This window comes from Orycteropus afer, unplaced genomic scaffold, assembly GCF_000298275.1.
Source record: "Orycteropus afer afer isolate SDZICR_OR568_19922 unplaced genomic scaffold, OryAfe1.0 scaffold00408, whole genome shotgun sequence".
NCBI lineage: Eukaryota > Metazoa > Chordata > Mammalia > Tubulidentata > Orycteropodidae > Orycteropus > Orycteropus afer.
Window position 1 is genome coordinate 1,535,889 of NW_006921995.1, and position 25,442 is coordinate 1,561,330.

Here is a 25,442-nt window from a genome sequence, read left to right on the forward strand (position 1 = left end):
CTAACAGGTCCCCATGCAGGGACATTATAAAACATTTCACAAAACTGCAAAACAAAATTGATACAATCAAAAAACACTACATCCAACATATGTGAAAACAGCCAAACACAGTTATGTACAATCTGGTGGGTGTTCCAGGACAAACATCCTGTCATATACATGGTATATACATATATACTCTGATCTTTTACTCAATATATTATGACAATATATATTTTAAAATTTTGCTGTAGACATAAAACAAAAAGACAACCCCTACAAAAACAGAATGAGGAACAAGCATGTGAGTCCAAGACCAACAGACAAGTCACTGCCTCCATAGGGAGTCCCATTGCTGCTGCTTGGGAAGATGTGCCAGCGTTCCTTCCTTGGGTGCAGCACCGCCACGTCCTCCAATGCACTGTGGGCTGCGGCGGTGAAGTTGGCGTCACCAGTGGTGAGCAGGTCAAAGACACAGGACTGGAAATAGATGTCCTTCACTGGCATCTTCTCATGGCATTGAGTGTTGGCAGTCTCCAGTGTGTAGCCAGGCCAGGTCTGTGCCAAGGCAGTGCGAGGCAGGGTGTGCCCTACGATGGCAGACACCTGGCCCTGCCCATCATCAATGCGTTCACTCAGGGGGCAGCCATTCACACACAGCTGCAGGTCTTGGCTTTCCTCGTACGACATGGCCAGGTCTTCGGGCATCCGGATGGCAAGGGTCAGGTAGCGACCCAGCTGCCTCACAAACACCGTGGTCCCTATGTAGCGGGCGTGCATCTCCACATAGCGGCCACTCTCCCTCTCTACGATACGCAGACTCTTGGTATCACCATCCCCACCACTGGTGGTGCCATCCACAAAGGCAGCTGGCAGGTCATCTGTCACAGCTTGGTATACTTTCTGATCTGTACACTCATGATGGGCTTTGAAGATGACAGTAATCTGTGGGAAGGAACACAAAGAACATGATGGGAGGCAAACAGAATGGTACTTTGCACTACAACAAGAGTTCTCTTCCATTTTTTAGTTAAATGACTTAGGACAGTATCTCCATACTTGAACAGTTGCTTCTGCCTCCCTAATGAATGGTGTCACCTTCAAGGAAAATTAAAAGATCTATGTATTCAGGAGCTCTGGTAGTGTAGTGCCAAAGGCACTTGACTGCTAACCAGAAGGCTGGCAGTCTACTTCCGTAGTGATACCGTCTCAGAAACCCAAGGAGCAGTCGCTGAGTCAGGGCCCACTTGATGGCACATAACAACAACAACATGTATTTAGAGTGGTCCCTGGGCACCGCAAGCAGTACTGATAGTACACTAATTAAGCACTCGGTTGCTACTCAAAACGGTGGTGGTTGAAATCCACCCAGCAGCTCCATGGGAAAAAAAATCTAGCGATCTGCTGTAAACATTACGTACAGCCTGGAAAATCCTATGGGGCAGTCTATTCTGTCACATGGGGTCACTATAAGTTGGAATCGACTTGACGTACCCAACAGCAACAACAACTGGGTCCTGCAACTGGTTCCATGCTCAGCTGATAACCAAAAGGTTGAAGGTTTGAGTCTACTCAGAGTTGCCTCGGAAGGAAGGCCTGGTAATCTACTTCTCCAGAATCAGCGACTGAAAACCCCATGGAAATCTGCTGACACACATGGGGTTGCCCTGAGTCAAAATCAAATGCCGTGGCAACTTTTAAAAATGTATTTTTAATTAAAATATAGTAAAAATCCAAGGGATGTGCATCAAGACAGTATTTATCTTTATTTCCTAAGACAGAGAACAGTGTTGCTATTGGGATAGAAGCAATTTTTACTGATCATTTCTATCTTGCCCCTTTTCAAAAATGGACGAGCTATGGTAGCATAGTGGCTAAGACACTTGCCTGCTAACCAGACGGCTGGCGGTTCAAACCCACCAGCCACTCCTCGGAAGGAAGGTTGGGCAATCCTACTTCCGTAGTGATACTGCCTCAGAAACCCAAGGAGGGGTTGCTATGAGTCAGGGCCGACTCGACGGCACATAACAACAACAACAACAACATGGTATAACTGAGGAAATAAAAAGATTCCCTTCTAAGTTATGCAGAATCCTGAAAGAGCTTAATTAACAATGTAACTTCTAGCATTTTGATTTCTAAAAAGATTTTTCATCAGTCTATAACACCCTATCCCAGTCCGCACTACCAACTGACTAAATATAAATACCGTGAGTAGACGTAGAGGGAGCATCCCGGCAACGGCTCCCAATCATGTGCCTCAGGAAAGGTTTCTCTAAGTCCCTTAATCAAATGTTTCACATCACGGGCTAATCCCTGTGACGGGGAAATCACTTGGCAAATATAGCTCCCAAGCACTGGCAGGAAATAAATACCCTAAACCTGGTTACAGCAAATGTTTTCCCCAAACAGTACCATGGCTCTTTAACTCCTCAGAAATTTGTTCCCAGCCAACTCTCAATTCTCCAAATTAACCCGCAGACACTTCATGGAGAAAAAAACATCTACTAATACTACAAAAACCTCCCTTTGATAAACGTATTGTTGGCTCTGCAGAATCTCGATATTCCTGTGTCACTCAAGATGAGAAACTGCCTCAAAGGCGGGGGGGGGGGGGGGGGGGGTTTTTTTTTTTTTTTTTAATTTGTTCTATTGTTAGTAACTGAGGTAACAGCTTCTTTATTTCTTCCTTCTTGAAAGAGGGGGAAAACACACACATACACACACACATACATATATCAGGTGACTTTAGTCAAGGAGGAAGGTAGACAAGCCAAACACTCCACCAATTGCTTTGGATGGGGGAAACCTTCCACCTCTTGCAAGGGCACTAATCAGAACAATAGACCCTTGTTATAAAGGCCAGAAAACCAGCCCTCCCCCTCCCCCCCTCAAGTTTATGTCTGAAGTTTTTTTCCCCAACTCGGCCAGCATTTGCTCACAGTATTTAATTCCACATGTTCCCACTGGTGTTACTTGACTGGAATTTTCCAGCCATTTCATTTTACTTCAGCCAGTTATAAAGCCAGATCTGAACCAGCTGCACTGCAGCAACTAGTTAAATTCATATCCGTTGTTTGCAGCTGCAACCAAGGCCAGACAATGTTCTATGAAAATGCTGGGGTTTCTCCCTCCCTAATTACCCTGGGCCACAATTTAATTTCACTACTAGCCTTCTCACATTTCAACACCTTTTAACAACCCAAAGGAGGTGTACCAGAGATGATTTCAGGAAATTTGTTGTGCATCCAACCACAGGACCTTCCAGAGTGGATGGAGTTTGGAGCTGGGTATCTAATGGGACTATAAAATATATTTGGCAGCTGAGTTTAAAGGAGCCCTGGTGGTGGCACAGTGGTTAAGCACTCAGCTGCTAAATGAAAGGCTGGTGGTTCGAACCCACCAGTTGCTCTGTGGGAAAAAGATGTAGCAGCCTGCTTCCATAAAGATTACAGCCTTGGAAACCCTGGGCAGCAGTTCTACTGTCCTACAGGGCCTCTATGAGTCAGAACTGACTCGATGGCAGGGGGTTTGGATTGATTCTTTTGATTAAAGTCAGTTTGATAAATACTTTGTTAAGGCTAGTTATGACGTCTTGGAGGTGAAAAGATAAACTCAAGTAAATTCTGCATCTGAAAACATTCAAAGTTTAACAGTATAGATGGCTAAAATAATTAGTAATAGACTTCTCACATAATCACTACCCTTATTCTCAACTATAACATTCACACTCAAGGATTAAACAAACTCTTCTTGTAAAACAGCTAAGTAATTTGTCTAACAAACCTCAAATTTAAACCAAATTGGCATTATTTGCAAGAGCTAAATACCTTTTTGTTCACATTTAGATACACAAAGAGGAAATAGTTTGCACAGGACAACAAAGCTGCGATATTCAATTCCAAATAAGTTTCCAAAAAGGCAAGCAAGGGTCAGTATTAAGATAAGTGGAATGGAATAGTTCCACATGTCTTCCCAAGCCTCTGTTTTTTTCATTAAGCCCACCAATTCCAACTCAGAAACTCAGAAGTCATTTCAAACACCTCACACGTAACTGTCCTCTGCTATTCCTATGACACCTAACAGTATCTCCCACACATCTAAAGAAATCAAGCAAAACAGAAAGTTCAATTTCTGCTCTACTATCTACACTAACCAAAGATTCCAATTTACCTAACAGATTTCCAATTTCCTAGTGGTGATTTTCTCCCAGACACTGCAGTTGATATTCCTCCTGTTTTTCTACTACACAAGATTCTCTCACCCAGAACATATGTATGGAATTATCCCTTGAATCAAAATTCTAAGGGAGATGAATTGAGGCCAAAGCACGAGCAGGGGTTTCCTGAGTGGTCCTCTGTAGTTTAAGTATGTACCAAACAGGTAACTAGACATAATCAACGTGAATGCAGAAAACACTTGGTAAGATTTCACACGACTTACATTTCGTATGTGATTTCATTCTTACAACAATTATAACAGGAGCACTTAAAAAACAAGGACTAGTCATAAAGGGTTGCAGTGTAGTAAATTACTTTGTGTGGCTTTTCTACCCATAAGTCTTTGTAAACTCCAAGGTGGGATTTGCTATGAGCAACTGAGGAGCTCCTGATTGCTGAAGGTGTCCACCTGGAGTATTTCTGTTGGGAGTGGCACAATACAATGTTCTGGGAGGTGCCCACTCTCTCTCAGGTGCTTAGAGTTCTGATGCCATAATTGGCTAGTTTGACCACCCTGCCGGGCTCAAAAGGAGGCCTCCTGGAAGCAGAACTCTCTCTGACTGCTGGTTGAGGAAGACGTGCTGCCGAAAGAGACACGCACCCCTGAAAGAGACACGTGCTGCTGGGAAAGAGCCGCAAGAGACACGCATCGCTGAGTGAGACACCGAGGGACCAGCACTGCTGGGAAAGAGACTGTGAGAGACTCTTGGCTGAGGGACGGTGGGCTGGGAGAGAGACTGAGCGTTCTTCCTGACTTGAGTTGTAGCCTGGTGCTTCCCTAATAAACCCTGTAATCTGTGAGTTCTGTGTGGCCACTGCAGCAAATTATCGAACCCAGGAGAGAGGTGGTGGGTGCTTTGGGAGGAACGGTTGGTGAAAGGGCTGGAGGGAGGCAGCATGTTTGGCCTTGCAGTAATAGGCCTTGGTTTACTGCTGGTAATCCTGCCTTCCCCTTGTAGGGTTAGAGGAGGTCAGAACATGTGGCCTCCTTGCCATTTTTGCAAGGGTCAAGAACTCATTTTCCCTCCTTGGAAGAACAATAATGTATAATACAAAACAAAGTAATGTGAAAACATTCAAACTTTAATTTGAAATGTTTGGATATTTCAAACTTTTCTTATTTCCAACTAGCAGCTATCAGAATGCACAACTAGAATATTCCTAACTGTATTCAAAAACTCTCAGAAACTGATAATTTTCAAGCACTATCTATGCTGCTTACTATTCCCCCCACAAACTGATCCATATGCTTCAGTAACTCAATTTGGCACATTTGTTCTATGGCGCACCATTTATTATTGATGGATGGCATTTCTGTGCATTTAAAACATCAATGCCTTTTGTTAAACCTCCTCCACCCAGTCCCTTCCAACCCCCACCTTAGACAACTACTCCAGTTCTCCTCATTCATTTTTAATGTTTCACTCCCTGTGATCTTTACCACCCACAAAGTCTATTAGGAAGAGACAGATAGCAGCTACAAATCAACCTTTCTACAACAAGGACTTAAGATCTGCTGTGCAATACCAAAACTAAGAAGCATCTGCCTCTCCTTTTCACCAGGAAAATACAAAGTACATTAACGGAAAACAAACTTGGCAACAAAGAGGAAAACCCAGGCACTGCCTCACCCAGAGAGAACGAGCGAGCAAGCTTCTTCCCAAGGCACCACAGTCCTGCAAACTGCTGTGCACAGGTTTTAAAAGAGCAGAATTCCTCAAAGGCTGTGAACTTAACTATTTGTGCTTATTGTACTTTGGAAGAAACATTTACCGGTGTTTCATCAGGCCATTTGGCAGTGCAAGTGCAGGACGTTGCTGGAATCCTTAAATACCAGAGCTGGAGTTTTAGATCGAGGAACTCAAATCCCCTGGCTTAAGTTCGGCTCACAACTAATGAAATAGCCACAGAAATCTGCTATCTGCTGGGTACACAGTGAATGTTTGTAAGTACCTGGTTAAAATTATGTTTGCATCAAGAAAGCTAAAATGAATCTCCTGTAACTAGCACATATGTCTAACTTATCATATCCACTGGACATAATTATAAAGTTAAACATTAGACTATGAGAGAGAATAAGAGAACACTGTGCTCCTGAGCCTTTTTACACTTACACATAAGTGGCACACCATCTATAATCAGTCCTCCAGAGTGGGGAAGGCAAAAAAACAAACAAACAAACAAAAAAACACCCAAAAACCCACTCCAACATTTTTTCAAAGAAAAAAAAAGAATAATGTTATATCTCCTTCCCTAAAAAGCCCAATGAATACTTCTGTGAATTGAGGCACCATGAAGGCACCTTCCTGCAAGCCTCTTTCCTTGTCCCAACTCACCCTACCTTCTAAGGTTAACAGGGAAGCGTGGCTAGGGCAAAGCTACTCCACCCAGACCCTAGGGAGGCAGTACTATCTTTGGGCCACATAAAACTGGCGAGAACACTGTGTGTCCTCCTTTTGTGGGACAGAAAAAAGGCCTATTCATCTAGATTAATTTTCTATCTGCACAATTCCATGCAAAACCAAGAGGATATGGATACGTAATATATTTAAGATGTTGAGTCAAAAGATACTTGATGCCACTGATAACTTACTAAAAAATTAGGGGGAAAAATCTGCTAAGCAGCTGTGAGCTCAATGAAGGAATGTAAGTTTACAATCACTATTCAGTCTATACATTACATATCTACCTATAGGAATGGTGAACTCGAGACTCACAGAGTCTGTTTTGTTAAATTATTTCATAGGGCTAGGACAAGGTACTGAGACAGTATATGTGTTTAAGAGGGAGGAAATAGATGAAAAACCTTACTCTATACTCTCTGGGGGCCAGAATGAGACTATAAGAATCCATCTTCAAAAGAGATCAAAGTAGATTTCTCTATACTAGCATTGGAGCCCCTGTGTGGAAGTAATGACTAAGTGCTGGACTACTAGTCAAAACTGACAGTTTGAACCCACCTAACGGTGTCTCAGAAGTCTGGCCTGGTGATGTCCTTCTGAAGGTCACAGACTCAAAAATCTCTGTAGTATAGTTCTACTCTGCAACACATCGGTTGAGACTATGAGTCAGAACTGACTCCATGGCAATACCACCACCGCCTTCGTGTCCCTTTCCACAGAGCTCTGTACTAGATGCACTTACAGGATTCCAGAGACAGGGAATGGACCAGACTTACTCTTCAATGTTGCCCTAGGAAATACATGCAGAAACAGGGGCTGACTTGGTTACTGGAGAGGAATTTGGCAGCAGATGGAGAAAGAAGAAACCAAACCAGAAGGGGAAGGACACCCGCAGCTGAAGGCTGCTAGGGTGGTCCAGGGAAGAAGCATTAAGCTCAGTGGCTGGAAAGAGCCTATGAGTGAAGAGGGAAGCAGGCCCAGGGATGACACATAAAAAAGACAGGCACAAAAATGCAGACTTCCAGAGAGTAATTTCTGTACACTTAAAATAAGGAGGGCTGGAAGCATAAACAGGCTCAGAGGCAGGGAAATTGGCCAGCCTCCTTTCATAGACCAGAGAGCAACGCTGTGCTGAGCGTGGCGGGCCATAGTGTCTCAGGCACTCCACAAACTCTACAGGTAACTTAACTTCTCTATCATCTTGTTTGTTGTGTTCAGATTCTGCATTATGAGGAGGCCAGCACATGTAGGAACTCACTGTGATTCTAGATGTGAACTGAGGCATGTGTGGACAGTATTACAGGCCTAGGCTGCCACTGTGCTTCACACTAGAGGCTAAAAATATTTTGAAAGGCAAGAGCCAGGCCCAGAGGCAGTAACTCTAGGGGCAGGAATCTGCCCTAGCAGGTCTTGCCTTCACAGGCATCTCCCTCCTAGTAGGGACTGGAGGGGGGTTGGAGGGCAGGGCCACAGATCTTGACTCCAACAGGGTCCTTGGACAAATGTTCTGGGCTGGGGTTCAGCACAGCTGTTCCCCAAAGTGAGGGGATTAGGAAATCACTGCCTCTTTGATCATTTTTCAACTTTGGGAGGTGAGCAAAAAAGTCAAAGGGCTCGAAGGTATTCACAGTACACTCACACTCTGCCACCTTCAGGTTCAGTTTCAAGTCCCCAAGAGCTTTTAAAAAAAAAAACACCTTAAGAAGTCAGGAATGAGGCGGTCAGAAGCAGTGACCATACAATTCGAGTCAGTTAAGTGGAATGCTACAAAACAATATCCTTCTTGTTTTCATTTCCTTGAGCAGAGAAAGAGGACATACCAACATACCACATATGCACGTGAGTTAACATATGTGTACACACACAAACACTCCTTGAAATGTAAGATTTCAGGAGCACACGCAGAGCAGATAAGAAGTTAGTGTTTAAATGCCATCATATAAATTCTACCCACAGTATATATGTTTCAACATGAAAGCACCCTACCAGAATTATCTAAATGTTCTTTTGACTCCAAGTCTTAAAATAACCAGCCAACTAGAGCATAAAGTACTCCCTCCAAAGACCTGGCTTCACCTGAAGTTCTTTCTAGATCCAGAGTGTTTTTACTGCAAGGTGGTCCAGTTAAATTCTGTATCTTAGATGTATATGGGCCACTCTTGTTAGTTATCACTTAGTGACAAGTTGAGCAGTTTAAAAGTCCTTAAGTTACCCTACCCACAAGAACACAAAATTCAAAACAGTGGAAGAGCAAGTTCTACTGCAGTCAAAACAAATAAAGACAAACTGGATAAGGAAGCATTTCTCATTGTTCAACACTGTAGGTAACTCTCCTTACATGCCACATTCCACAACAGCAGAAACTGTTTGGTTAGCATTAACTGAAGCCAACAAAAAAAGTATGAGTCACCCAATGTTTCCTTTGTGCCCCTTCCCCTCAAAAGGTTGACTCAAAAAAAAAAAAATTTAACAGGGGAGAGAGATACATTTGGAAATGCAACAGAAAAACAAGTTTTAACTCTCAGCTGTGTATCAGACTTGGCCTCTTGCCTTTGGTTTGAACAATGGAGGAGTGTGGGTTTGTTTAAAGCAAGCAGAGGCCACAGTGCCCTTGTGGTCCTGGCTTGGCTTGACCAGGTGTTGGGTTAATTTCACTTACAGACAGGGATTTTGAAGGCCCCCTACTCCTCCTAAACCACTTCTGGGATGGAGGAAATGGCACAGTCCAGGATATTTAAAATGTAGGTACACAGAAGCTACTCAGATGCAAACTGGTAGTTTTTAGACTCTTTCTGTAGATATGTCTCTTCATTCCAGGGAATGGAAAGACTCATTGCTCAAAATATTTTAACGCATATGGACATTATAGGAGTCTGGTAGCATAGTGGCTAAGACACTTGCCTGCTAACCAGACGGCTGGCAGTTCAAATCCACCAGCCACCCCTCGGAAGGAAGGTTGGGCAATCCTACTTCCGTAGTGATACTGCCTCGGAAACCCAAGGAGGGGTCGCTATGAGTCGGGTTTGACTCGACGGCACATAATAACAACAACAACATGGACATTATAAAGGTATACCTTATATAAAAAGCATAGTGTAAAGAATATACTTCCAGAGAAAATATTGTGTGTCTCCTCTGTAAAAACATGGCATGCAAGAATGGTGTTCATGTATTCAAAACAATCCCACTAATGGGAGGCAGGAATATCTTTCTCAGTCTATAAAAATAAGAATCACCACTATGTAGCTCATATCTTACAGGCTCCATAAAGATACCAAACACAATGGGTTGCAAAAACTTGGCTATCAAAAAATGTACTAGGCCGGGGTTAAGAGAAGACAGATTTTCAAACCTTGGTCCAGGGCTATGTTTAAAACGACAGTTGAAAAGCCTTTGCAATGTAAGTACATCTGGCTCTGATTTTGTAACCAACAGAGAATGATCCAGAACACCAGTTTACATGCCTATGTGCTATTGTGGAACAATAACTACATGCTAAGTGGCATCAGAAAGGACAAGAGGGCCCAACTCATGCTGTAGGAATACACAAACGAATGGTGTTTTATTACAAAGGAAAACCTTCAGGTATAGTGTAAGGAAGACATTAAGCAAGAACCAACCAAACCAACCAAGTCTGTCTATATCTCTAGTATCATCAACCAGTAGAATTTTCAGTAGTTTCCAAGAAAGTAGCTAGAGTTTGAAATTTAGAGATAACAGTAAACATTTTAATACATACATATATAGATACACACACACACACACACACACGCACATACATACATACACACCAGATGTGCAGGGCCTCCTCCCAGTGAAGTTTACCCTGCATGGTAAATTCATCCACTAGCTTTGAAATTAAGTGATAGATACTTTCCATGTGATTGCAGAGAGCTGGTGGCCTATGGCTGAGAAAGTGACAGCAGCAAGAAGACCATACAAGCCCTCTCAGACTGCTTACTTGGCTGGCCAACAGTCATCTGGTTTGGTCAAGCTCAAAGTACACATCCCTTCCCCAAAAGTAAACTACCTTAAAGAAAACTACTTTCAAGTAAAGGATGAAGCACAGAAAAATATGTAGTAAATCCCTAAAAAGACTTGTCATTCCCAATATCCTCTCCCACTATTTATTTTGTTTTACTGTGACTAAAGGATAGGATAAGAAAGCTAGATTGATGAAAGGGGATGTAATTTCATTAAAATGAAAGGGACATCAAGCAGAGATATCCCATTAAAAAAAACCAAAAGATTTAAATGTTGCCATTTTTTAGGTGTGCAATTTGATGATAAATGCATTTCTGAAATTTTTAAGAAACAGAATCATTTTAAATGCATTTGAAGGACTGGTGATTTTAATGATTACCACTAAGAATGTCTTTGTAAAGTACAGAATTCTCTCATAAAATAAAGATTTTAGTCCTAAATCACCTTCTGTAATCATGTTGTTGTTGTTATGTGCCATCAAGTTGGACCCGACTCATAGCGAGCCCTCCTTGGTTTTCTGAAGCTGTATCACTATGGAAGTAGATTCCCCAACCTTCCTTCCGAGGAGTGGCTGGTGGGTTTGAACCGCCAGACTTCTGGTTAGCAGTCAAGTGCATACATAAATCCTTACTGAGTTCACTTAGAGATACAGAATGAACTTAACAGACATTGAGGCTGGGAGGGTGGCAGAGAATGTGGAATAAAAGTAGAGAAGTCAGGCATCCCTAAGCAGATGAGCTGGTTTATCCCAGTGTGTGAGGCAAGGGAGAGGTAGTGACACATCCTGTCTGGAGCTTATATAGAGCAGGCTATCTCTTCTTCCCAACAAAATCGGCTGCGCCGTTCCCTAGCCCCAGTATAGCTAACCAAGCAGTCTGCCAGTTCTAAGCAGTTTGCCCCTTAATCTCATTTTCCCCTAGTGCCTGCATGCCTGTAGCTGCCTCGCACAGCCACACGTGGGAAAGATGGCCCAGAGCTGATGTGATCACTGCTGAGGTGTGTAGGTGTGCCACAAACCCCTGCAGCCTCTGGGGTGGAGAGATGAAGAAATAGCCCTGGTTTCTCTTTTAGTTAACACACCTACCTGGCAAGGTAGTCAACTGCTACCGACTCCTGGAAGAGAGGCAGTGTAACAGAATGGAAGAAGATATACACAAAACGGCCTTGAGAAAGCTTATCTGTGCATAGCAAGACTACTAGAAAATACTTTGTTTCCCAGGGAAGGGAAGGAGGTGTAGGGGGAGGAGGATCAGTAGACAAAGGGAGACAAGACAACATCAAGTACTGTAAACTCATCTGCCCTAAACTCACTGCTTGCCATGTGGAAAAAGGCAAAGGCTTAGCTAATAAATGGCCCCTTGAGTAGAGAAGACTCAATTTTCTTCCATTCTGTTTCTATTTCTCCTCCTGCTTTGCCTTTTTGTGATGAAGGAAAAGGGAGTACTTAGGGAGCTCCGGTGGTGTAGTACCTAAGGCATTAGACTACTAACCAGAAGGTTGGCGATTCAAACCTACCAGTCACTCCTCAGAAGGAAGACTGGGCAATCAACTTCCCTAGACATACCATCTGGGAAACCCAAGGAGGGGTCACTATGAATTGTAAATGACTCGATGGCAGTGAGTCTGGATTTTTGGTTTAGGGACAGGTAACATCTCACAAGGATCAGCTTGCTCAAAAACCCAGGTATAGGCCAGGTTCCTAGATCTGAGGCATTATCTAATGGATACACCCCAGCTCCAGTGCTTCAAGGCAGAAAAGGAATGTACTTTTACACAGGACAATTTCAGTATCACAATATGTGTATGTATACACACAACCTCTACTATTTCAAGGATCAGTCTTTACATCTAGGGATACTGATGACATGAGAAATGCTTGACCCCAGAGATGACACAGAATATGCAACCACATAATGTTGGGTTATCCAACAGCTGGTCTACGCATGTGTTTAGCAGTTTGAGCCCACTCAGAGGCACCTCGGAAGGCAGGCTTGGTGATCTGCTTCTGCAACATCAGCCAATGAAAACCCTATGAAGCACAGTTCAACTTGACACACGGTGTCAGTTGACTTGATGGCAACTGCAAGTAAAGCTGGGACACGGACGGACACACACACACACCCCACCACCATTTGAAAGAATTGTTTTTAAAAACACTGTCATAGTCATCAAGGGAAATGCCAGATCATTTTTTGGGACTTATTTTATACTACTTTTTGCCAAGTATCACTTTGATTTTTATTATACTATCTTTTTTGTTGAACAGGATCTTTAGAGACCTTATTTTGGTCCTGGAAATTGCAAAAGAAAAAAAAGTCAAAGGAAATTGCATTCCAAGATACTAGGCTTTGGTTTGGTCTTACCAGCACAGGTAATATAAAGCCTATCAAAGCACTGAGACAGGCTATCAACAGTAACTTTCCTTTGAAGAGTTATGGGGAAAAAAAAAGAAAAAACAACTAGAAGCTGTGAAACCATAGAGTAATCTATTGCTTGAACAGGAGGGCCACCAGATGTGGGGAAATACTGACCAGTAGTACAACTGAAGACCAAGTGTTCTACTGTCCACTTGAATGTCAGAGGACAACTTTTCCACCCTTCTTTTTAGAATGGGTAAAACCTTTGATTCTTACCAAACTGAGGTAGAGGACAAAGCTGTACTTATTTCTTTGCTGAAATTATAACTGAAATGGAATGATATTAAGTAATTCAGTGTAAATCGTTTCATTTGTATAATACTGAAATTCTTAAGGTAGTTGGCTGTTCTCCCAAATATTTCTCACCAGATTCAGTAAAAAGTATAGAATTTTGCAAGTTTGAATAAAAAACAGAATGTGATTGAATGGAAAGCATGGAAAATAAAACTTTAGGCTTTTGAAAAGAACCAGTATTTTCCATCCACACAGCCTTAATCTCAATAGTTTTCTTTCCTTCTCCAGGTCAATTATCTGTACAACTGAGAGATGACTTTCTCCATTCCCAACAGAACTGTCTTCTTTGAATTTCCAGTGTTTGTTTTCCCAAAGACCACTCCCAGGTTTTAGGTACCCAATGACTTCCCAGCAACAATGGATTTTTGGTCTGTGGTCTATCTTATAACATCATAATTGGTTTATACTTTATAGTGCAACTTACAACAAACGTATGTTTTGCAGGAAAACTTATTTGCATACATATAAAAACCAGAGGAAGAAGAGTATTTCAGAGATGCAGGATTTAGAAAGACAAAAGGCAAGTTTGGGATTTGACTGGGAGTTGAAATGTAAACATTTTGGAGTTCCCCTAAGACTCCTGGCCAGTGTAATACTCTTCTTTGTTCAGAGCAATGACATCTAATCTTAGATTTGTGACACCCCAGGGTGTCTCCAGTTACTGCCTGAAGTGTTGTAAAATTCCCTCCACAAAATATCAAGTAAAATAAAGTCACTTAAAAATTACGCCACACATGTTTGGAGGCAAGGGAGAATTGTCTTGGACTCAAAAGAAGATGTTTAAAAAGTTTGATCCTTGTCAATTATATTTTAGTTTAAACCAACTTATGAATAACTCTCTGCCATCGAGTTGAGTCCAACTCATAGTCTCATTGGGTTTCCAAGGCTGTAAATCTTTACAGAAGTAGACTGCCTCATCTTCCTGTGGACCATCTGGTGGGTTTAAACTGCCGACTTTCTGGTTAGCAACCAAACGCCTAACTTACTATACCACCAGAGCTCCTTCAACTTATGAATAGGTATAACAAATAAAGGAAATTAAGCAAGATGAGATGGTCTGTGTAATTTTGTGGCTGAGGCTGACAAGAAAAGGCTAGTTAGGCCACAATTTTTGTGGAAAACCTTTTGTGATTTCTTAATTTACAAATGACTTAATTAGAACTGACTGGCAACTGGCAGATCAGTTCATAGTTTCTGTTCACCTATGTACACTAAGACACTAGTACCTTAAAGTTGGCTTAGAGTATCCCTACACAGTATTAGCTTCTTTAAAGCAAATAGCATACAACAAACATGGACAACGGACATTATAAGCTAGGTGGGGTATACTTAATTTTGTCAGCTTTTCCCTCAATTTCTGACTTCAATTATTTACCTGAGGTTCTAAGATTTTCCTGGGGTTATACACCACTGCTTTGCAATATCCTATTCTTTAACTTCCTTGGTTATGATGAGGTTAGTAACTAAAACACCATTGTCGGTTTACCACTGGGAAAGCTTACAGCCATTACATTTTACTATAAAACCAAAAACCAAACTCATGGCCATTGAGTCAATTCTGACTCACAGCGACCCCCAATGGGTTTCCAATGCAGTAAATCTTTTTGGAAGCAGATCATTTCATCTTTCTTCCATGGAGCAGCTGTAGGTTCAAACCACTAACCTTTTGGATAGTAGCCAAATGCCTTAACCACTGCACCACAAATTTCCAATAAAATATGATTCCTGATGGGTCACTGCCTTGGATTCATAGCTCTTTATTCAAAACACCCATTTCAGTCAGACTGAAACATGGACATATATTCACAAACACTCATATACTCGAAACAAATAATCACTGATAAAAGTGCACATTTTTCATTACACAAGCCTGCTTTTTCCCTAGAGAACTCAATTTCATCACTTAATTTTTATTTTTTATCTTGCTGCCTATTTAAATGTAGACCCACATTTCACAATAAGTCTCAGAATCCTAGTGAGAAATTTCTTATAATTTAGTCCTTCATTAATCCTACTGATTTCCAACAAGACAAAAAAGGTTCCTTTTAAACTAGGTCTTTTGCAACATACTTCAAACATATTTGAAGAATCAAGCATCTGAAAGTTATGAGTGAGAAGGTGAAAAAGAAAAAAAAAGTATTATCTTGCCTTATTTGTAGCAGTAGCACTGGATCCAGGGACCACAGGCACATTCGTCACTTGAACTGAAAGATAATTATTATCTATGAGTGGCCAGGCCCCTTCCACTTTGCATGTTTGAAAGTGATCCTTGAAAGTTCTAAGGTGAGGATCTCCGAACAAGCCACAAAAAAGGTAATTGGGAGGGTTCTGGTCCCCTCCCCCATGTTCTCTGGCTCCTGCATGGCTATGATAGTTACAAGGGTCATGGGTCACTTCAGGATTGGTAGAGGACGTGGGTCCATCTTTAGAACAGTTCCGCTGGCTCATGAGGTCACTAATACCCAACACAGCAGAATGGTATACCAGGTTGCCACGGCAGGCTTTTGAAGTTCGCTGGGTACAGCCTGCATAGGCACGCAGGGCCTTGCAAAACTCAGAGTCAAAGCCGTCAATGGCAGAGTTCAGGTGAGAAGTCAGGGAAACAAAGTCTGTGGTGCATTTCTGGATTCGACATTGGGCCGGCTGTTGGCAGTCACCTACGGGAAAGAAGAAAAGACCAAATGTTTTTAAACGCTTCATAACTTCCTGAGCTACATGAGAAAATGACATTCTCCTCTGGGAACTGTTTGTTCTACTCTATATTCTCCTATTTTAAGAAGGCCTTCAGAAATAGGGCTGCATTGTGCTCCCGTGCCCCTCTCAAATTAAGCCACTGAGAGAAAAACTGCATGCAGTTAATTTATTGAAAACTTTAAAGTTGTGTGCTATTGTGAATGAACAATCCACATTGTGGAAGAGTCCAATCCAGTATTTTTAGGTTAAAATGACAAAGGAATGGTAAACAAAACATTTTATCAAGTTTCCCATTTGTTTATAGATTTTGAGAATGAGTCCTCTGCTTTGAGGCCAAGCCAAAGACAGGATCTTTGTTTTGATTTTGAAAAGTGACTTAGATAAAGTAATTTATTTCAAAAAGCACTATAAAATCAGCACTGAGCACAAATCCATGATTATAGCCTCTATACTTTGTGAACGGGTAAAATTCAAAATCATAGCATAGTTAGTTAACAATTCTAGTACAGTTAAAAGGAAAATATCAAGAAAAATCCAAGCAATAAGTTATTTTCTACTTCCTGAGGGATATTTATCAATAAACTATATGGCAAATGACAATCTCTTAGCTCCTATAAAGCATAAGTTTGAAAAAATAAAGTGATTTAACTTGACTAAACTATGTAACTGTTTGTTCTACTCTATATTCTCCTGTTTTAAGAAGGCCTTCAGAAATAGGGCTGCATTGTTTTCCATTCAATAATTCATACACATTTTGATTCATGACATTGATTGGAATCCCCACAGTGTAACAGCATTCTTCCCACTTCCTCCCTGTGTTGACTGTTTCCATTTGTCCTTCTTTCCTCTCCCTTCCTGCCTTCTGAGCTTTATCCCTGGGCAAATGCTGCCCTTTTGAGATCCGTAAGGTTGGATGTTCTGAGTGCATACCTCTCTGGTCTTACTGGTCACCTTACAGGCCTGTTTATTGTCTGGCTGAAAGGTGAGCCACCAGGGGAGTTCCATTCTAGGACTGAAGGGTTTTTAGGGGCCATAAGCCTAGGGAATTCCATCAGTCTCTATCAGACCAGTCAGGCTGGTCTTTTTTAAAAATTTTACTGTGATCTCAGTGAAAGTTTACAAAGCAAATTCATTTTCCATTCAATAATTCACATACATTTTGTTTTGCGACATTAACCGAAATCCCCACAAGGTAACGACTGTCGCTGTGGTTACCTTTCCCTGTATCTTTCTTTTTGATCCTCTAGTGTCCTTCTCCATGTTTTTCTTAGTGATACTGTGCTTGTCACCGCTTCTGATACACTGCCTTTATCCACACGGCTCTATTATCTTGCTAGCATTATTCCTTCCCTGGTAACCAACAAAGAAAGTTTCCTTCTATGTGTAAATCTTTCCTTGACTTAAGCCTGGTTTTTTTTTATGATTTTGAGTTTCGTTCCATATCTTACTCCCACTCTATCTGGGGCTTCCTATGGTGATCCCTTTGAGAGCAGTTAGCAGTGGCAGCCAGGCACCATCTAGTTCTTCTGGTGTCAGGGTCATGGAGGCTGTGGTTCACAAGGTCCACGTGTCTTTGATTTTTACTCCAGATAGGGGAGACCTGCACTTAGTTGGCCACTCACAAGCTTTTAAGGCCTCAGTCACTACTCACCAAAGTAGGATGTAGTACACTCTTTGTGCACTAAACAACAACAAAAAAAAACCAAACTCACTTCATCGAGTATATTTGACTCATAGTGAGCCCTCCTTAGGTTTCCGAGGCGGTATCTCTATGGAAGTAGATTGCCCATTCTTCCTTTTGAGGAGTGGCTGGTAGGTTTGAACTGCTGGCCTTCTAGTTAGCAGTCAAATGCCTTAGGCATTACGCCACCACTCTAAGCCAATTAACCTAGATGTCCCACGAGACCATGGACCTTAGCCCGCAGGCCCAGCAACTCATTCCCTCAAAGAGTTGGCTATGGTTAAGAAGTTTACATAACTCTGCTCCCTGAATGTTCTACTGTATTCACGGATATAGTTACCGTACATATAAATACGTATGTAGAACTTTTCTCTATCAAACCTATATATATTTGTGGGTGTAGATCTGTTTGCCCCCCCTCCTGTTCAGCTTGCACAAATTATCTGTGTATCTGCACATGGATTATCATTATTACTGTTATTGCCCGACTATATATAGTCTAACCAGTCTATTTGACTGGTAAGCAGAAGGTTGGCAGTTCAAACCCACCAGCCACTCCTCATAAGGAAAGTTGGGCAATCTACTTCCGTTGTGATACCACCTTGGAAACCTAAGGTGGGGTTGCTATGAGTCGAATCCGACTCAACAGCAGTGAGTTTCGCTTGGAGTTTGATGTATTAGTATTTATCTTTATTGTCTTTAACTCGTGTGCTCCCTCCAATGTCTTCCTTTTTGCCTTGAACATTTTGTGCTGACCTTCCCCTTGTATACTGCTTTTCCCTTCACTCAAGTTAATATAATACACTGAATTCTTTAGGTGTGTTTATAAACTTGACTTTTTGCCTTGAACTGACAAGTTATATACACTAAATGATTTAAACAAACATAAACAAAGATAAAACACCAGGTAATGATGCCTTACTATTTAAAAAATCAATTTCCAAACAATGCTTTGTCACTATCTGACTCTCAAAAAATTTTAAAAACCACTTAAAGCATAAACACACACACAATAATTGCCAATACTAGGTGAGTTATGTGTTCTCATCCAATGAACACAACAAATTTTTAATGAAAAGAGAAATATTTTTATCATCAATCTCAAATTCTATAGAAATAAACCACCACATACATTTACTTAAAAATTCCTTATAGGCCCCTTAAGCTATGGAGGAAGTTTCTTAATCTTTCCAAGTGTTAGGTTCCTTATCTGAGAAATGAGGTAGTTATTCAAAGATGGAGTTTGTGATTTTCTCCAGTCATAATATATCTTAAATTTTGTATTCTAGATGTGGGGGAAACAAAACAAAACATCATTATCAGCAGAATACTATTAAACATACAAGTATGGTTTAATAATTATTCAAGACGAGGGTGCAGCACACTTCAGGTAATTAAAATTTAGGACTTCCACTAAGAGTTAAGACTGACCCTTAATACTGCCCTAGAAATATATTTTAATCTTTTCCATAGTAAAGTGCTTTTATATCTGAATTAAATTACCTATAATCTCTGTTTCTGGCTTCAGTTGAAGAGCAACAACCTCTGAGGATATCTCCTCTACCATTTTTAATTTCAAAGAGCAAAATGGGAAAAATACTATAGTCTAGGTTTGGTAATTCACTTTAGCCTGAGTAGAATAGAAGATTAAAATATTCTAATATTTTGGAGCTATAGATTTAGAGCAATCATTAAGCCCCACTTAAAAAAAAAAATCACAAAAAGTCTTCATGTGCTTGGCCTATTTTATGTTTGCTCATTTCAAAATGAACTCCAGCATATTCCTCTCTGTACTCCAGTACTTATAAAGTTCCTCTCTCCAGTGTTTACAAAGCTATCAAGTAATTTTCATCTATTTTTACTTAAAAGGAAACAAGAAAATCCAAAGGCATTAAAGCCATTTTACAGATGGGAAAACCAGGGCGAAGGGTAAAAAGGCTCATCCTGGCTGGGTGGTACACAGGTAGTAAGTATCAAGCCTAGGATGTGGTGCTTCTCTCCTCTAATCCTGTTTTGCTTCCTCCACAGGTCATATCTACCCCAAATATCTGACTCTAACAACAGTATTTGATAGCTGAAGAAAAAGACTACAGTAACTATTAAGTTTTTCTTTTTTAATTAGATTCACAAGCAGAAAGCAAGGAAATAACAGGAGGCCAAGATTACTCATACAAACAGCTCTTAGACTATAAATAAATATGGCAAAGAACTTTCCTCTAAGTTCTCAGTACCTATTTGTTCTTACGGTCTGGTAGCGTACTGCCTAAGGCATTTGACTGCTAACCAGAAGGCTAGTGGTTCAAACTCACCACCCACTCCTCGGAAGGAAGACTGGGTAATCTATTTCCGTAGAGATACCGCCACGGAAACCCAAAGAGGGGTCGCTATGAGTTGAATTGACTTGATGGCAGTTTTTTTTTTGGTATAGTCTATAAAATCTATCCAAGCATATATTTACATGTGTTGTTTGTTGTTGTTATGTGCCGTTGAATCGGACTCAACTCATAGCAACCCCTTCTTGGGTTTCCGAGGCAGTATCACTACGGAAGTAGATTGCCCAACCTTCCTTCCGAGGAGTGGCAGGTAGGTTTGAACCACCAGCCTTCTGGTTAGCAGTCAAGTGCCTTAGGCACTATGCTTCCAGAGCTCCTACATTTACATGTAATTATTTCAAATTGTCACAAAACACCAAAAATGTAAAAATAGCATGGAAATGTAGTTGCAACTGTTTAGAAAAGAAAAGAATCTGAATTCAGAGTGCCAGCTCCTTTATCATTCCTTCTTTCACCTTTTTCATAGCAGACAGGTGCCCATTCCTTTGAGAACTCTCACATAAAACAATTCCTTGGGTTCTTTTGTTTTGGGTACAGGTTCTAACAGCCTTTTGGAATAGTGATGATGAGAGGGAGGAGGGTGAACCGGAGAAAAAGTGCTGTTTGGGTCAGCAGTTTCAGCCTCTTCACAGGTTCCTGTATAATGACTAATTTGCAGTATACACCCCAAAATATCCAGGCTTCATGAATTTATAATGACAATGCACACTTTGCCTGTTACAGTCAATAAAGTAAACCTCCTGTCAAAATGCCAGGACAATACAGAACAGAAACAATTTTAAGCATGTAGCCAAAAAGGCTGCAAAGTGTATATGTAAGCAAGTAACTCCCATATTGGATTGCAATTCTCCATTCAGGAACTGCAGAGATTTACTTTAAGGGTGAGAGTGGGGTGTGTGGAGGGGGTGGGGGCAGTGGAGTAAATAAAAGCAGTCTTTTCATTTCCCAAGGGCAGAACTCAAAATTTGCAGTTCCAGATTTCTCAATTTTGTAGGTCAGGTCATCTACGATCCATATGATATTTTCATTCCAGCTAATGAAAGTTCTAAATTAGTATTTGTGAGTCTAGAACTCTCGTTAATGATACAGACATAAAAGCTTCACCATTCATAATGGTGTTTCTCAACATTAGACTGCACGTGTGAATTTCCAGCACAATCACCAGTTTATAATAAAAGAAACAAGACTTGCTAGAGTGTATTAAGAGAAATGTGGAGCCATATGGGGTGCTGAGGCACATGATATGGATCCAGGCATAAAACATATGGTAGGTAGTCCAACTGCAAAGAACACTTGGCTATAGGCTCCCTGCTCTGAAGAGGCACAACTCCTGCATTCCAAGGTTATCTCTGAAAAGGAGCCCTTTTCTGTAACCAGATTAATTGCTCCACTCCAACAAGCTGTCCACAGAAATCACTCAACACAGCAACTCTGGGGTGGATATAATGGTGAATTTAGTGAAGGCATAATAAAATACTAAGAGAAATTTAAAATTCCAATTTCTTGAACTAAGGCACCTTAGTTTTCTAAATCTATAAACCACTTCTTAAGCTTTCATGGGCCTGCAAAGAAATCTTCAAGACCAGGTTCCAACCATGTTATAGGAGCCTACCGCAACTATGGGAAACAATATCCAAGCAGCCAACAGGGGCTGAGTTCTGCCTAACTTCCAATTTCCATTTCATGAAACCTCTGAATCAGAATCAACTGGACAGCAATGGGTTTAACGGGGTACTTGGATATATTTTTTATACAAAGCACTCTTGATACATCAAGAAACAATTTCTGTGTAACTGGAAGGACACTCATTATTTTCTAAGGTTCTAAAATTACTAATTAAAAGCCTTAATCATTCTAACACTTGCTATTGCCCTTTATATTACAACTTCGGTCTGTATGCCCAAGTCACAGTGTTAAAAACGCAGCTGTTACATCACAATGCAAAGTAAAAGCAAATGAAATAATCTCAAATATCACACACTTCCCCACTACTTAAAAGACAGCCTTTATTTAAAAATCACACTTGATAAAAATTATTCTGCACATTTGGGTGGCAAGTTCATGACTCTTCAGATCAAAGCGTTGTGACTGCTGTCATAAAAATACATGGCAAAAAGACCTCAAAGGAAAATAAATTTATTGTTTATAAATTTAATGTTCTGGTTGTCAAACTAAACGACATTTTCCCTTCAGTTCTGGCTTTTTTTTTTTTAAGTCTGTCTGTTCAAATTCCTAAAGAAAAAAGTGTGCCCTCGATTTCAATGGAATAATTTTAAAATAGGAAGAGCCACATGCTGGAAGGCTCATCTGTATGCTTACTCTGCTAAAAAAGAGATTCCACACAGCTGCTTTCATAGGGAAAGCGCCGACCTCTAGAAAGCAGCACGAGATCTGTCAACTTCTCCCACACCCCCAAAACACGCGGCTAGCCACAAAGCACAAGTTTCGCCAGAGAGATTCAAAGAAGAATTAAAAGCAGCTTTTGCAAATACGAAGGAAATCCTTGTTCAAAAGAAGTTTTGGTTACTTCGAGATTAACCCACAGGTTTTCAAACTCCGGTTAAAATCTTTCCATCTGGTGCGATTCCGTCGCCTCGCCTCCACCCCTTTTTCTCCCCCAACTCCAGAGAAGCAGCATAAGGCTCCTTGTCTTTCCTCCGAAGAGGCGGCGGCGGTGGAAACTTGATCCGAGACCGACTTTCAGTAAACACCAATGCAAGAGCAATAAAGCATCCGGAACATTTGTCTCGGGTGCACAGCTCCGAACCCCCGCCCGTTAAATCTTTGATAAGCAGCTGTTGAAGGAGAGATTTATCAACGGTCAGTGCCAAAAGCGGGCGGGAGAGAAGGGGCCTTACTTAGACGCAGAGGACGCGCCGCCCGCCGGCTGCTCTGAGCTCGGCTAAGAGTGCGTGCCAGAGCTTCGGGAGGCCATTCCCGTCCGCCACGCCGCCTTCCGCGCCCGCGATGGCTTCAGGACAAGAGCCTGTTTGGGAACAAAGCTCTCGAACCTGAGCTGGCTCTCCCCCCGCACGCCTAGTTACCTGCGTGGAGCAGCCCGAGGCTGAGCAGCAGCAGCAACAGCAGCGCCAGGGGCGGCGGACAGGGCCGGGGGCGGTGGCGCTGCTCAGCCCCGGCGGCGGCGGCGGCGGCGAAGGAAGGTGCTGCTCTCAAGCCCATGCCCGTCCATACAGGTCTCGTGGGCTCTGGAGAGGGCGGCGGCGCGGGCGCCGTGGCGGGTCCTGGGCCGTGGTTGCGGCATGGGCCGGGGGGTTCGCCTCGCTTCCTCTTCTTCCTCCTTCAGGCCCGCGTCGGAGACAGACCGCCGCCACCGCCGCAGCGAGCAGCGCGCCGCAAGCGGAGCGAGTCGGCGGCGGCAACCGGACGCAGCGGCATCGCGTCGGTCGAGGAGAGAAGGGCGGGAGAGAAGACACAAAGACCGTGAGCTAGTGCCCAGTGAGGCCCGACAGCGTGGGCGACCTGGCCCCAGCTAGCGTGGGCTTGACGGGCGTGAACGCTGGCGTGGACTGACGGGAGACGCACCCTGCTCCATCGAGCAGCAGCCCGCAGTCTGGGTGTCTCTGAGCTGCGTCCCCCGCGGTCAATCAATCTCGGACCCGCACTGTCGCCCCTCCCTGCCCGCACTCACCAATCCACATCGCCCTAGCCCCCGCCCGCGCCCCTCCCTTCATCTCCATTGGCTGTGAGCGCGCGTCGGGCCTAGCCCGCCACTCGAAGGGTACCAAGTGCCCGCCCCTGCGCCTCCTCCAGCCGGCTAGTTGTAATTCGAGTTCAGCGGCCTCAGACTGCGGTTCGGTCTACAGTGTCCGGGCCCTGCCTCCGTCCCTCCCTGTTTTCTCCACCCACCCCCTTCAGCGATTTACTGTTTCTTCGCACCCAATAGAAACAGGCGAAGGCAACTCTGAAACTCGCCGGCGTTACAAAGGAACCGGCCTTTGACCTCACCTTGAATTAATATGATAGGATTCAACTTCCCTTAAAGTTTTTTTTTTTTAATTTAATTACCTTTGCCCCGCCCCCCCCCCAACTCTAACTCCAGCTTTTTAGAGCTAGCCGGCGCTTTTATGGAGCCCTGTGCGGCGTGTCCCTGGCAGCCAATCATATCTGCGGGACTGGGTTCCAAGTCTGTTGCGATGTTTTGTAAAATAAGCACCAAGCAGCTTTGGGAACCAAAATGTTTTCAGCAGCCCGGGGCAGATCCAATAGGACTGAGAAGGTGTCCGCGACCTCCCGCTGGAATTCGCCAATAACGGAATGAGGATTCGGTGTTGTTTCTTTGACATTTCTCTTTTTGAAAGTGGCGGGAGGGGTCTTAGAGTGGGCAAACTTTAACGTTTTAGGTTACAGTATAATTTGTTTGCATTATAATTACATTAATGCAGGTGGTGAGTTTTTGTGCAGTGTAGAATACTTATGCCACGATTTGTTGTTATTGAGTGGATTTTCTACAGATTTCCACAGTTCTATTAGCAGATCAACTCAAGGGCAGGCCTGTTTCTATCTTCGCTATTGGATGGGTCCAAAAAAAGGGGAGGGGGAACAGTTGCCTTTCAGGAAAGCTTCTGCCAAGTGGAGAAACAGTAAAGCAGTCGTGAGATTGATGATAGGGTCCAATTTGGTTATAAGTAGTTGCGAAGTGGTATCTAATCTCAAGAACGATATCAAAGCTGAGAGCCACTTCATACTATCCTCGCCTTTGTTTTTCTTCAGAAGGCTCAGTCACGGCTGCCATTTTAAAGCAATTTAAATCCAAATCTCTGTTTACAGCTCTACCAACACTACATTACTCAGCATCTCTAGGAATTTCGTATTAATCACGGACACGTTAATATTTCACATTTTACAATCAGCTACTCAATGGACCAGGATAATTGGGGGGCAATCTTCTGATCACACTCGTTTACTCATTAGACACACATAGTAAACTGCTCAAACCACTAGGTCCCCAGTGAAAGATGCCTACCTGTTTTTACCGTAACTTTTCATTGCTTACTTATTACATACAATGATGACTCAAGGGGTAAACATACCTTTCAGTATCCAAGATTATAATCCAAGCCTTGTATATACTCATAATGTGAATAAAATTAATAATAGCTTCAGAGTTGCCTGAAGAAATGACTTTTTTTAGACGAGGCAACAGATACGATTTTTAGATAATTGGACTAAACACTTTTAGAATTAAAATGTGCTGTTGCAATTACTACACATAATCAATGGAATCAAGTTAATGAAATACTAGCAAACTTCTTCCAAAAGCAATCAAATAAGAACATGATGTTTTTCAAAGTATTTTGCTAACAAAGACTAACTTAGTAAAATGCACTTTTTTCCCTTCACCCAAGTTTTAATTCCACCCCTATGGAAGAAGCATCCCACCTCACTGACTATAGTTCAAAATCTATTATCCGAGTTAA

General features: G+C 42.2%; 1 protein-coding gene across 1 annotated transcript; it reads right to left on the reverse strand.

Moving 5' to 3' along the window:
• Positions 1–255: 255 nt before the first annotated feature.
• RGMB (repulsive guidance molecule BMP co-receptor b) lies at positions 256–23,295 on the reverse strand. The gene is made up of 3 exons (XM_007953744.1): positions 23,049–23,295; positions 15,445–15,953; positions 256–924 (listed from the first exon to the last, which is right to left on the reverse strand). The coding sequence occupies exons 1-3, from the start codon at positions 23,182–23,184 to the stop codon at positions 256–258; spliced, it is 1,314 nt and encodes a 437-aa protein (XP_007951935.1). The 5' UTR covers positions 23,185–23,295.
• Positions 23,296–25,442: the final 2,147 nt, after the last annotated feature.

Bases quoted from the DNA above. Each gene is read 5' to 3' on its own strand.
- RGMB (XM_007953744.1), bottom strand. From the start codon at position 23,184: ATGGGCTTGAGAGCAGCACCTTCCTTCGCCGCCGCCGCCGCCGCCGGG. The intron at 15,954-23,048 runs GTAACTAGGCGT...TCTTTCCCGTAG, and splicing joins CCTCGGGCTGCTCCACGCAG to GTGACTGCCAACAGCCGGCC. The intron at 925-15,444 runs GCAAGATAATAC...TCCTTCCCACAG, and splicing joins GTGCTACTGCTACAAATAAG to ATTACTGTCATCTTCAAAGC.